At 47.8% G+C, this 13537-nt stretch overlaps 2 protein-coding genes across 10 annotated transcripts in view; both read right to left on the bottom strand.

The window, feature by feature from the left end:
* Positions 1-7265, bottom strand: part of CCDC13 (coiled-coil domain containing 13) — a 33365-nt gene extending 26100 nt beyond the window's left edge. For 2 of the 4 annotated variants that reach the window (XM_075082179.1, XM_075082182.1), the window contains exons 1-3: positions 7165-7265; positions 5779-6002; positions 823-971 (exon numbers count right to left, since the gene is read on the bottom strand). In XM_075082179.1, coding sequence (XP_074938280.1) covers positions 823-971; positions 5779-5996 — 367 coding nt within the window. In that variant the 5' untranslated portion in view covers positions 5997-6002; positions 7165-7265. Of the gene's footprint in view, positions 1-822; positions 972-3144; positions 3281-5778; positions 6003-7164 lie in introns of those variants that run through there. The other 2 variants (XM_075082181.1, XM_075082180.1) reach the window with 1 other exon arrangement.
* A 601-nt stretch (positions 7266-7866) lies between these two features.
* Positions 7867-13537, bottom strand: HIGD1A (HIG1 hypoxia inducible domain family member 1A). Of its 6 annotated transcripts, XM_075082173.1 has the most exons (5): positions 12412-12836; positions 12148-12320; positions 11497-11604; positions 9668-9802; positions 7867-8943 (listed from the first exon to the last, which is right to left on the bottom strand). In XM_075082173.1, the coding sequence occupies exons 3-5, from the start codon at positions 11597-11599 to the stop codon at positions 8894-8896; spliced, it is 288 nt and encodes a 95-aa protein (XP_074938274.1). In that variant the 5' UTR covers positions 11600-11604; positions 12148-12320; positions 12412-12836; the 3' UTR covers positions 7867-8893. The 6 variants fall into 6 exon arrangements, with proteins under 6 accessions (XP_074938274.1, XP_074938275.1, XP_074938277.1 ...); XM_075082174.1 differs by lacking the exons at positions 12148-12320; positions 12412-12836 and adding an exon at positions 13375-13537; XM_075082176.1 differs by lacking the exons at positions 12148-12320; positions 12412-12836 and adding an exon at positions 13351-13407.

The raw sequence follows: 13537 nt of genomic DNA, 5'->3' as shown, positions 1-13537 counted from the left end.
GAAAAAGCTGCAACACTGCTCTTTGACACTAAAGGCAAGTTTTCTAAAATATGATTTCTATATGTCACCATTTGCTATGCCAATAATAACAAGTTTGCAGAAGATCTGTGAGGAACAGAGATCACCGTGTACTCCCAGACAGCACTACACATATTAAGGGATGTATAATTATCAGTATTTTGTGCCTTAGGTCTGACCTGACTACCTCAGATGTCATTTGGTCCTCTCAACAGCTCTCTAAAATGGGGATTAGTAGTATTCCTATTTTGCGGCTCATGAAGCTGAAGGAGAAAGTAAGGCACCGATCTTTAAGCGTACATGCCATTCCACCTGTAAGCGCTATCGTGTCAAACCACTGCGAGGAACTTCCCTCTGCAAATAAAGCAATGAGACTCCTTACACGGGAGAGGCATTGATGGTTAGTAAACTCTGCAAATGCAAACTAGTGTCAGATTAGACCCTTGCAAGTTTAGGTAGCAAATCTAAGTGGTGACTAAATCTATACCTAGGTGTCCACATAGTTTGGAGCCAAGTGGTTTCAGTGCTGTTGCAAATTAGTGCAAGCCTAACAGAGAACAAGCCTCTCTCAGATGAGAGCTGAATTTTGGTTCTTCCTAGCAGAAGCTTATTACAGGAATGGAAACGAAGGCAACCACAATATGATCAAAATACTCCTTTTTAGCATAAAGCAGGTAAAGAGCCGTCACATGAATATTTCACTGCCAGGAGCTCACAATGAATCTGTTATCCTACCTCTGTTGCCATCAGCATCAAGCAAACACGGGGACTAACACAGGGAGAATACAAAGTTACTGTGTTTACCCGACAAAGCCAATCTGTCCTCCTGTATTTTTTTCTGGAGTTGCTTTATTTCAAAATCTTTCTCCGTCACCAGTTTGTATAGTCTGCAGTTCTCATCTCGGACCTCTCGAAGCTGATCCTGGAGCTGCTCGTTTTCAACCTCAAGCAACCTGTAAAAAAATAAGTCATAATGGCAAACGTCACTCTAATGTGCTTCAGATAGATGCTTCCAGAAATAAAATAATGAAATGACTGTATGCTAGATGAGCTGAGCTTACCAGGAGTGAGTTTACTGAATTAAGCAGAATATCCTAAACCTCAGATAAGAACACAAGCTGATGATCTGATCTATTAATTTATTTCTTCTTCAAGAATTCTGTACTTCCTTGTGTTGTCTGGGGCAAACCATGACAGAACAGGTATCTTTTCAGTGCTCTTGAGGCTACAGGATAGTCTCATCTCACTCAGACTTACTTATCTGGTTCTTCAGAGGAAACCAGGCAAGCTCACCATTCAGCATCCATGGCATTCAGGCTTTACTTTCTGTACTTACCGAAGCCAATAGAAGCCAACAGAGCATCAACTACAAAAGCTCTTACTGAGGTTCGTTCTTTAAAAATGAATGCTTCATAGTAATTCACAAAAGACCTATTTCCTATGTCCTCATCTGATTTTCCTGAAACCCTACCAGGATGGTCTGGCATCGGTTTGTATTGTTAATGTTGCTTTTTGGAAGCCATTTAGAAAGAACGAATATCAAAAAGCCCTCTGAACGGGAGGAAATAGTCCTGCTTCTCCTATTCTTCAGTACATTTAGTAACATTTATGGGTTTCATCTCTCTAAGACATCCAGAAAATTAATAACTTTAATCTCTTTGCTGTCCTTACATGACGATTCCTCTAAACGTAAAAATTAGAAGCTAAGGCCTCAGGGGCTCAATTCAATTGTGGGCACTCAGGCATCCATTTGAGATGCCCCAGGATTATCTGAGCTCCCTACGTGAGGCCAGCAGCCACAATGCAGGGCTCCTGGCAAAAATTCTGGGGCTCTGTTAGAGACACCAGAGCACCTCAGAGAGTGCTTGCCACCCACGTGTGGAGATATGAGCCAACCCCAAGAATTACTGACATCCTCCAACTTCTGACATACCTTTTAGCCAGAATCCTCCAGACAGCAGCACTTCAGAACAGAAATGAACCTGCCTCCACTCCCTAAAGAGGAAACCGAATGTGCTAAGAGAAGCTGTACTGACACTGCCTTTAAAAAATGTGTTTGTGGTAGAGACCCTGCTGGCTCAAGTCAGTGGTTCCCATTCTGCCTGCATCTCTCTCCCCATCTGAGTTTCCTCATCTCCTCCCATCTGAGCTTCAGGGAGGGCTCCACTCCGTACCAAGACACGGAGGTCTCTCTGTGAGTAGCAAGCCAAAATGCACATGAAAGTCAAAGGAGATCTAGTCATTGCAACCTGTGTTGCTTGTGGACAAGCTGTAGGGTGACCTGAATTGCTCTCTGACTGCCGCTAAGTGCTCTGATGAGGGGTTGCAATTCAGTTACCCACACACAGGTGCCATTTGTTCTGCCCACCCGCCCCCCAGCTGCTGCTGAAGGGTGCAGGCCTCCCGTGTCCTATCTATCATTCCCATGTGGAAGCTCCTGATAGCCTACAGCATCTCAGATATCATTAGGCATCCAAGCCAGCCGGATGAATTCACCCCTAGAATCTTATTATCTGCAGTGTGACCCTGAGTGTCTATGTTTTGGTGACTTAATCTGGAATAGCGTCCCACCCCTTTGGCCTACAGAGCGATTGCTCCAGAATACAACAGAAGTAGGTAGCTTGGATGATCACAGAGATTTGGATAAAGTCCAGTTGTTACAAGTATATACCTGTAGCTACAGACATGTCCACAGCCAGACAAGTCAGCCATCTCAATAGTCAGCTAAATATTTTCTTTTGAAGTTTTAGCAAACTCTTTGCTCCAACTGGACTTTGGAGCTTTTAAATGCACGCTCCATATGTACATGTCAGAATAAATGACCCGTTAAAGCACTGCCATAAACAGCACAGTCAATTTATGAGATGATTCAGAATCCATAATTAAGAAATGCACTTCTGTTTCAAAGCTGCAAATCAAAGGGAGATCAAAGGCAGCTGCTTACAAAGGAGAAGAAAGTGGCAATCTGAGCAGAGAAAAGGCAAAACTAAGTTATTCCCACATGTACCACTCATAGAATTGAGCAACAAAACTGTACAGATCTAATTAGAGACACATGGACAAAAAGATTTTTTAAGAGTTAGGCAATTAACATGGAATAAAAAGGGTTCTAAGCTCTTAACACACCTGATCAGCCATGCCTTCCTCTGAGCTGGCTTCCACGTCTTGACAAAAAGCACTTTGAGTAGGATGGGCAGAAATCCCAACTGCACAAAGCTGGAGTCTTCTCTGAGACACTTCTCCCTCCCACCCCGTCCCATCCCAGAGTGACTCTATATGTTACAAAGGAGGTAGCAGGTTCCACCCAAGTGGCTCTGCTATGGAAAGTCAGCCAAAAGAAACAGGTTGCAGAGAGGTTACCCTCTTCATTCTAGTTCAAGCTAAAAGAACCAGGTGAAGCTTATGAGCAGGGCTTATGACTGAAATTCAGGTAAGGGCCTTTCCCAACTCTGCTACAGATTCTCCATGTGATGGGGAAAATCACTTAATCTTAAATACACCAAACAGAGGAGGGAGGATAAAGTTACAGAAGGAAGAAAACAGAAAGACAGAAATGTCAGCCTAAACAAAATTTGGGAGTAGGATGGGAGGAAGGAAAAACAAATTCCCAAGGCTCAGAGGAAGGGAGACTTCTGAGAAGAGAATGTTTTCCAAGGGCTGCTGTAAACAACACTGACGTGCTGAAATCACTGCCACTGCAGACCATATGGAGTCCTGTTATTCTGGAACAAGTTTCTAACGTGTTGTCATGGGATACTGCAAAGTACATCCCAGTGAATCCCTTCCAGAAGCAAAACTTGCCCAGATTTGATACACTCATAACCACTCTATTGCTGAATGCAGATGTACATTGCATGAAGATGCATTGCAGATGTACATGCAGAAGGACAATCCAGATAAATCTACTACACCTCCCATGTCAAATGGGGAGTTTTAACAGTCAGTGCCACCGAAAACGAAGGTAAGTGATAGCTCTTGAACTACTCAGACCTAAACTACTGAACTGTAAATAGCAGAGAACTGCTGGGACTCTCCTGTACTCAGCACCTCAGAGCATGCACACTGCACCAGGATGTGCTATGGGAGCACCTGAGCCCCTCTCCTCCACCAGACAAATCCATATCTGGACTGTGGCAGTCTTCCTCTCCATTAAAAAATGTTTTAAAAAAACAGATCTCCATATACTATCAGAACAAATGTTGAAGGGAAAAGGGCAGAAGGGAAGAGGTCAGATCAGAAGCATAACTTGACAAATCAGACAGCTGTGATGGGGACCTATGTGTGAAGAAGACAATATCTGATGCAATGGTGAGAGCATTAGTTTCTAGAAGGTCAGCCCCCCGTTTCAACACTGGCTTCCTTTGCAGCATGAACACCACATTCCCAGAAGCACCTGAAAGTTTCAGTGGTTCACTCCTGGGTTCCCTGCATCTTCCCAGAAGTTCTGCTGCAGCTTATGTACTTGGGTGTTTAAGGAAGCAATCTTCAGAAAAAACATGAGCAGGGAGTTGCCCAGAGTAACACAGAGGGAAGATCAGCATCGAGGACGTAATAAACTTTGGTTAGTCGCTTGATAAACTTCAATAGAGGTGCCCTTCCCCGCTCTGGGTTCTGGGAAGGGAAACTGTCTCAAAGGTATATGACTAACGGTGCTTTTCCACCTGTGATCCGCTGGCTTAGGCAGAGCTGCCACCTCCTCCCCTTCCTGCCCGTGTATCTCAGTACATCACCCCACCATGGTGCCAACAAAACAGTTTGTGGGGCTAAAGCCATAAATTGGATCACTGAAATTACTTGAGAATACAAGTACCCTTCCCCTAGAAAATGAATCCAGTTTCCAGTAAACAGCTGTATCAGCACAGTTGCAAGTGGGGAGCAGAGCAGGAATTTCTTCAGCTGGCTTCGCCACTAACAGGGAACAAATCCCTGAACAGCCAACGCTGTAGTAACAGCAGACATCTTTGGGATGTGTTCAGCTTTAGATCTGTTCTAGTTAGTAAAAAAAAAATAAAATATTAATTGGGTCAGAAAGAGAGACTGGCTATATCCTTAGGAGGAAGACGAATGGGCTGAGCTGTGGTTTCAAATCTCTGCTCCAGTAAATTGAATTATGCACCCAGCTCCAAAAACAAGATCAAGGTAGATCCACACCAAAATGTCCAATGTCCTGGTAAATGAGATGCTACCCCAGCGGGCAAGATAAGACCCAAACCCCTGTCCCCAGTAAGATTTAAGACCCTACCTTGTGTAAGGCTGTGAAGTATCTTAATCAGGAAGCAACTCTGTCTATGAGACCCTCCTATACAGCTGGCTGTCTTTTGATCTACTAAATCAGGTTACATTGCAAAGACAGCCAGGGGAACACTTTTCTACACTGCAGGCCTTTGGCTTGCACCCATTTGCTTTGCCCTTACCTGTCTTTGGAAATCATTCAGGGAGGGACCTTCTTTGTTTACAAGGCTAGGCAGGAACTAACTAACAGTTCAGAGGATGTCAGTGACCCCGAATGTGCCCCCAGCATGTCACCCTTAACCCCTCTGTCCTTCCACTCTTCCTTTGTGAAACACTGATAATAAAGAGCACATCACAACGCTCTGAGGAGAAACACGTTAGGGACAGCGAGAGTCTTCTCAGGATAATGAAAGCCCAATATGTGAAGACAGAAAGTGCTTTGTCAACTTAATATATTGAGTTTCATAAGATCATATGCAAAATATAATCCTGTGACTTCCTGAAGGAACAGTGCTGCTACACCTTTACCTTTTGCAGTCATCTTCCTTTACAGGTTGTCCTGTTTCAAACAGGTTTAGATCATTCGGGATTCTGAAAGTCTCCTCTGCGTTGCCATTATCACCCTTCTGACTGTTCTGCTTTTCTTTCTTCCTCTCCATTAGATTTTGCAGCCTCCTTTGCTGTTGTTCTTGATAAGCCTTAAACTGGCTTTTAAAATGTTCATTCACTTTTACGTCTGACTCCATTGTTTACTAAAAGCATAACAAGAAGCAAATAAAAAGCGACAGAGAGCAGAGATCAACATGGCTTTGAAAAACATCCTCTTCTAGCAGCTGCTTCGCAGTTTTTCCTCACTGACCTCTGCACAGTCCCCCTGCCACCTCCTCCTCTCAGCCGCTGTGCTCTTCAGCCCCACTGCCTTGCCTCAAGCACCCTTTTCCATAAACAGCTTTCAAACAGTCTTCAAAAATGCCTTTGGGTCCTTTTCACTTCTAGCATTCAAAAAGGAATGTTTTGAAATTTTTTTAAACGGATCTGTTCAAATAAACATTTTTTACAGAAGAGCAAGTTGGGGTCAAATCCAGGCGAATGCGGCAGCCACATTATACTGACTAAAGGGAACACAGGCTGTTCGCGACCCAGGTCCATCCAGCCTTCCTTCCTGCGTTTTAAAGAAAGGTGCAGACCTCCCCATTTTAAGGTTAATGTGGGATAGACAGAGGAAGAAAGATCCCTGTTTTTCCTAATGCTCCCTTTGGGCTCTAGACACCAAGAGCTCGGCTTACAACTTTCCCCCAGATTTCTAAGCATTAAGTGATAACAGTAAAGCAATACTATTGCTACCCATTTAAAGGTCTGGAGCTTTACTTAGCATGACTAAAGGCAATCAGTTCTCTGACGTATGCCAGCCCCCGCTCCTTCTGTTTGACATTTACTGTCAGCAAAAAATCCAGGGTACCTTTGGTCTAGCAAAAACAATCAGTAGAAACTTTCCAAGGCACACCCTCTGCTGAGTAATTGATGCAGGCCCTTTCCTGCACTAAGGTAGCCATCATCTTGATAAAGCACCACAACACACGCTATGTCTCTCTTTGCACCGTACGGGCAGGGCCGCACTACGAGCAGTTTTACCTCCACGCCCGCCTCCGGACACCACGGGTGCGGACAAGGTGCGTGAAGGACTGACAAGCGTCAAGAGCAAAGTCCGAGGCCTCGGGGGTGTGAGTGATGGCCTGGGGGCGACCTTTAGCCGACTCCAAGCCCGGCACAGAGGGATCCCCCACGGCGCTGCCGTGTGAGGACGGGGGACTCGCTCTCCTCCCGCCCAACACGCGCCCCGTCCTGTCAGGGACTCCTGACAGGGCTGCACTGCCCTCCCGCCCCCGGGCCGGCGGCTCGCGGTGCCCTCCCTACCGAAGCCGGCTTTCCCTGCCCCGAGGGGGACGGGAGGGTCCCCACCGGCCCGGCCGCTCTCTGCCCGCCTCGGCAGGGCCGGCCCGGCTCCTCCGGCTGCGGCTCCGGCCCGGGACCAGGACGCGGCCCTACGCCGTTCCCATAGCAACGGCGGCCCAGCCGGCGCCATGGGCGGGGCCGCGCATGCGCCCAGCACCCGGCCTGCCGGCGGAAGGGCGGGGCTCGCGCCCCTCTCCTGCCCTTCAGCCCAGCCGCCATGTTAGAGCCTGCGGCCGCCGCCAGAGCCGCGGGGCTGGCCGTGCCCACGGAGAGCTACGGCTGGCGGCCGCAGGAGCGGAGCCGATCCTCATGTCGCCCCGTGCAGGGGAGGAGAGCGGCTACGGGAAAAGGCCCGTGCGCCATGGAGGGGTGTCTCCTCAGGCCCCCCCCCCCCGGTCCACCCCGCTGAGGGAGGCCTGGGAGATCAAGCAGTCAACCACAGCGGGAATGGAAGGGCCGGGAATGCCTTTTCCAGTAGCATCGCAGCCTCTCAGGTGATTTTTATTCGTGTATATAAGCTCACACCATCCCTCTGCAGAAGGCTTCACGCACAGGGGGAGCCCCCCAACATATCCAGAGCCAAACACTCGTTATCTCCAGTGCTTACATATTTATTCATATTTCATCTCCCGCTGCTCTGTACAACATGTCAGACACGTGCAGTACGTACCTTGAGGTATTTATTAAAAAGAGACATCATACTGTCACCATGGAATGTCAGCTCATAGGAGAAAATGAGGGGTTTTTTACAAATTGGCTTTATCAGTACATTTATTTTTGTGACTGCTGTTGAAGATACAAGGGGTTCGAGTGTAAAATAGCATCGGCAATTTACAGAGGAGGGTTTTAACACCTCCATCGAGGATGATGGGGGCTTTCCAGATTTAATTGTTTTAAAATTTCTGTAGGGAATGACACTGCAGAAATCAGAGCTAGGTCATATACTTCAACTAAAAGCATTAGAACACCAAATCAAGGTTTAGTTTTCACAATATGTATTTTAAATGTTACATTTAAATGTTACTCAGAAGAACACTGTAAATAAAGTTAGAATATATAATAATCAGAGAGTCTGAAAATCTGTAGTAAAAATAGGGAGCCTGTGTCTTCATTAACAGTGAATAAATATAACATTTAAATAGCTGCAACATACCAAATACTTATTTCACACCTTAAATAAAAAAATAGATGTTTATATCTCTCTCTCAATGCTTTAGAAGTCATTTAGTGCTACTGGAAGCTTCTAAATTACAAACCTGGAGGCTGACAAATACACAGGGTAGAAAATAACAGCAAAGCATTCATGACACTTACAGACGTGGCCTCCACGTTCTGCCTGAGGCCAAAGAGAAGCTAGCTGAGACTTCAATTTTGGGCAACGTGAGCAAAAAAGTCACCAATTTTAGGACAGAGTTGACAGTCGAGAAGACAAAGGGATTGTACTCTACTATATCCCCTAAAAACTGGGATATGGTAGCGTCAATCGGAAGTAACCAGACCCTGACACCCACTCCCCGAGCGTGCAGTCATTTAGGCTGCCAGCCTCAGGACAGCGTACCACACACAACATAATATAGGGCAATTCTCTGACATCATGTGTTATTTTTTTCCCTCAAGAACCCCTCGATATCAGGTTTGTAGCTGCAGTACACAGGCCACCACCAGGAGAGAGATTTCAGTCATCTTTCCATTACTCCTTGGGCTTCACTACGTACTCCTGAAACATTGAGTACAGCACACCTACAAGACAGAAATACAGTAGAAAGCTGGGTTAAATAAGAAGTAAGGCGTTTCAAAATCTGAACAGTAAGAGATATTCTCAGCAATAGAAATAATGTTTCCCTTCCTCTTCTGCTCTTTTTTTTTTTTTCATTAGCAGTGATGAACACTACAAAATTCTTCAGATAAAGTGGATAGGAAAATGCACTGTACAGGAAAAATCCAGATTCCCCAGCAAACCGTGGTTTGCTTTGCAGCCAAAGTCAAGGAATACAGTACAGACAGACACAGCTGCAGTACTTAGAGAAGACCTGGGAGGTAGAAAACCAGGGACACAATCCCAGTCCTGAAAATAACACATTGCCTACGCAAGCTGATTTTCCAGTGCATTGCATTCAGAAGCAGCAACATATTTACATGGCAAAATACTAACATCAGATAATTTTTTTTTCTTTGCCTCTAATTTCAACACCTGCAGAGCCCCCACCCACTTCCCACATCTAAAAGTAATCAAAACTTGTACTCTCAAAAGGAGTGCAGTTTATTATTAAATACTTAAACAACACATTACTCTAGAAAGGCTGAGCAAACGCCAGTAACTACCACAAACATCCTCAAATACAACGCCCGGACACTTCCACCCCAAGGATATTTCACTCGCACTGTGTTATCCGCCAGGAGAAGAGACGCGAGAGTTTCCCTGTGCTTTGCCAGTGCTGAGGACAGCCTCCCGTTCGGTACGTACCGCACGTTAGCGCTCCCACGACGAAGCCCTGGGCTGCCACGCGCATGTGAATCAAGTGAAGTGACATTTTCATGTCACCTCTGTGCTTCAGTCTGTACAGCCCGTAGCCAACCACCATGGCAAAGCCAGCCATCCCTACAAGGCAAGGAAAGCGCCCTTGTGAGCAGAGATCCAAGCCGTGGAGACGCGTGAAGCGACCCACCTAAACAAGGTATCCTGGGAATAATCATGTTTTGATCTAATCGCTCTGTTTTTGTGTGGATGGCAAGTCCTGGCCTGCCTACTGTTTTCACGCGAGTGCCATCTTATTTAACACCCAAGTCAGTGCAGCGAAGAGTGAGACATTTCGACTAGTGTTAAAATGCCACAGCAGTAGCTCATGGTGTTGGGATTTCTTGGATATTTTTCACAAAGCACACGTGCTGCTTGCTGCCTTCCTGGGAGGAAGCTCACACCCAGGAACACCGCTCAGCTGTGACACTCGGCGTATGGATGCACCCCGACGTACCCACCAGCCTGCTGAGGGTGCTGGTTTGGGTGTTGACAGGTTTTGCCTGCTTTCACTCAGACAGGACAAATTGTATGTTACTTGTCCCGTGCTGCGGGGAGAGAGAGGTTCAGCAAAGTCCCTGTCGTGGGGCTGGAGTTCACTTTTACTCCTTCAACAGACCAAACGCAACCCTGGCCGTGCCAGCTTCAACCTGTGGACACTGATGCTCTCGCAGAATACAGAGCAGCAACGCACAAAATTTCCCAGTTCCATCCCTTTTTAGACCATATTTAAGATCATTATTTACATAGTTCAAAGGAAGCTGCCACGTTTCAAGTGCTGTGTATATTTTAGTGCCGAGAGCCCAGACAGCTCGTCTCCCTGGACATGAGTATTCACAATTCCACTTGTGAAGCTATAAACCCTTACTTCACTGGTGCATGATCTACCTGGGAGCCTCATTAAACACCAGTTTAGGGTTTTTACATTTTAGGGCCTTCAAACTAGCTCTGTCATGGACTGAAGATAAGTTCTGCCAATCTGCTCGGGAGAACCCAAACTCGCAGAGTCCGTAGTACACTCTAGCAAGGTGGAGAACAGTCCTGTGACCAGAGAAACCAGTGACGGGTATCTGTTGGCAAACGCTTGGAACACTTCACCCCAAGTGACCCGACTGCTCTCCATTTAAGGTGGCTGGAAATCAAAGCGTGTCCCATGTTAGAGGCAGTTCCTGATGACAGGAAAGCTCTCAGGAAGAACATGACTGATCCTCTCTCCCCTCAGAGGCTTTTTCGGGGTCTTGGCAGAGAGGCTGAGAACTTTTAACGACCTCCTCAAGCTGGGGTACTGCAAAAACTACTAAGGAAATGCATTTTAAACAAAGGGATGGCACCAGAGAAGGGTGACATGTTTAGCAGGGGGACTGCCTTTTACAAACTTCTGGTTTGTATTTTTATTGGCTTGAAAGTCACTTCGTAGCGATCACAGTTCCCAGTAACCGTAACTGCGGAACGGCTGCAAAACCCACTCCTCAACACCTGGCAGGATCACCTAAACTGTCTTTCAGGGTTTATTGGGGTTTTTTTTTTTTTGCAATTGTAGATTCTGGGTCTCTATTTAAGATAGCAAGCCTCACTGATTTCCCTGTTTCTTGCAGAACAAACACCATTCCAGGCAGAAGGAGCACCGCTGCCACCACACAGAAAGCCTACGTGAGGAAGTAGTTGCGAAGTTCATTTCCCGTTCGCAGGGAAATGGTGAGCAGTGACGGTGTTTCCCATTTTGATTGTCCATAAAGAGAAAAATCCGTGTAACCACATTTCTTCATCTTTAAACTTACCGATGGGTACAAACGGCGTCTCTTTAAATTTTCTTAGCAGCTTTGATGTCTGGCTGGTGTCAGTCTCATACTCGGACAAAATGGATTCCTGACCGGATGACATGGTGGCTGCGAAGACAAAGAGTTTCCCTTCAGGTTTTAGAGACATCAAGTTAACGGAACTTTTAGAAGAAGAAAATCCCTTGCATGTTCCACCAGTCACAAATGTCCGAGCAGTCAGCCACAAGCATAGGAGCTCGACTTGAGTTGATGAGCTACCTATAGGTGATTTAATGATTTAATTCAAGCGAAGTCTTGGGAAGCAAGATACTAGAACAGGGGGGAAAAAATAAAGAAAAAAAGGAAACAAGTAGCAAAGCAACAAATTTTTGCCACCCCTTTTCACACCATTACAGATGCCAGTGGCCTGCACAGGCCACTAAAAGCTTTGGTCACGGCTTGTGTTTCCTTTTAGGACTTCCATCCTCCACCACGTTGCTTTGCTTTCACAGGCTACTCCTTAACAGCAGCTCTGACCTCAGAAAAGTTCATTCCTCCTCTGTCGCTCCCTGCCAAGAACTGCAACCGAAGCGCTCGGGGTGGAAAGCACGAGCCGCTGCGGAAGGTCAGCCCTCCTGGCAGGTCGTCAGCCACTACTACAGCCTGACCCACCTCGTTCACCGCTTCAGCTGAGCTTCAGACTCCTGCTGGAGAAGACAGAAGTGTAAAGTGGCAGCTGCTGAGGGGCTGGAGCGAGTCCTGAAGCCCTTGATGGGCACAGACTGATGTGGGGACACAGCAGGGAGATGAGCGGAGCTTCCATTGCAGCACAGGTGATTTCTCACCTGCCTCCAAGGACAAAGCAGCGGCGGTGAGAAGGGCGCTACTCACTGAGCCGTCACCACCCAACTACTGAGACCATCCGCCAAAGCTCACCAAAAAACTCGCCAGCTCGCCGTGCTGTCCCCGCCACAGATGTCACCGAGGCCTGTCCCTTCTTCAGTGCCCGGCATAAGCATCGCTCTTCAATTAGCGCCTATTTCCGCTACCACAATTAGCTCGGCAACAGCACAGAGCTCTCTGCTAGAAGAATCCCTACCGATATTGTTCTGGTTCTGCCACAAACGCGCTCAGCAGCAAAACACAACTCGGCTTCACATGGGAAGCGCTCCAAACTCTTGAAATAAGCCACCAGGAATTTAATTTAAGCACGGGCCAGTGAACACGTGCAAAAAATACATTCCACACGTGGCTGTATTCCCTGGTTACGCAGCGGTTTGTGCACATCCATTTCGGCAGGGTGACTTTTTTTGAACTAAATGAGCAAACCATTTCCTCTTCAGGCCGAAGGATTTGGTCTCTCTGCACCCGTTACAACCACCCTTATTTGCTAAATATTCTACCCTGACTCATTCTGAGAAGGAAACACGAGAGGACCCCATCACTCAGGAGAGGTGGAGACAGGCAGAGGTGAGATTTACACAAGAAAAGAATATTGAGAAATGAACTAATTTGTCCTAAGAGGTTTCCGCGACCTTCAGCTCACGCCGAGGCCGGGGTGGGTGCGGGGCGGCGGAAGCGGGGTGCAGCCCGCGCCCCAGCTGCCCTGCCCTCGCCGACTCCCGCGGCACAGCTCTGACACGGGTGGGATACGCCGGGTGGGAAAGCGACAGCTCCCAGCCCCGAAGGGGGCGGCCCTGGGCACCGCCAGAGGCCCAGACCCACAGCGGGCCCTGCCTTACCGCAGCCCCAGCTCCCCCCACCGCGCACCGGGCTTCCGCCCTACGCCAGGCCCCGGCGCCTCCACCCGCGTGGGGCATCCGCCCCGGGTGACAGCCCCCCGCGGCCTCCCCACGCCCCCCGCGCCTCCGGTACCCCCGACCCGGCGCTCGTCCTCACCGACGGCGATCACGATCGCGATACCGGCCGGCGTCTGCCGTGGCTGGCCCCGCCCCCCGGCTCTTATTGGCTCGGTTGGCACCGCCCCCTCGGCCGGTGGGAGAACGGCGGCTCCCAGCGTGCCGGGCCGGCAGCCAATCCAGAGCGAGGCCCCTGACCCCTC

The sequence above is a fragment of the Phalacrocorax aristotelis genome, chromosome 2 (genome assembly GCF_949628215.1).
Source record: "Phalacrocorax aristotelis chromosome 2, bGulAri2.1, whole genome shotgun sequence".
In the NCBI taxonomy this organism is placed as follows: domain Eukaryota; kingdom Metazoa; phylum Chordata; class Aves; order Suliformes; family Phalacrocoracidae; genus Phalacrocorax; species Phalacrocorax aristotelis.
This window is presented reverse-complemented; position numbering and strand designations above follow the sequence as displayed.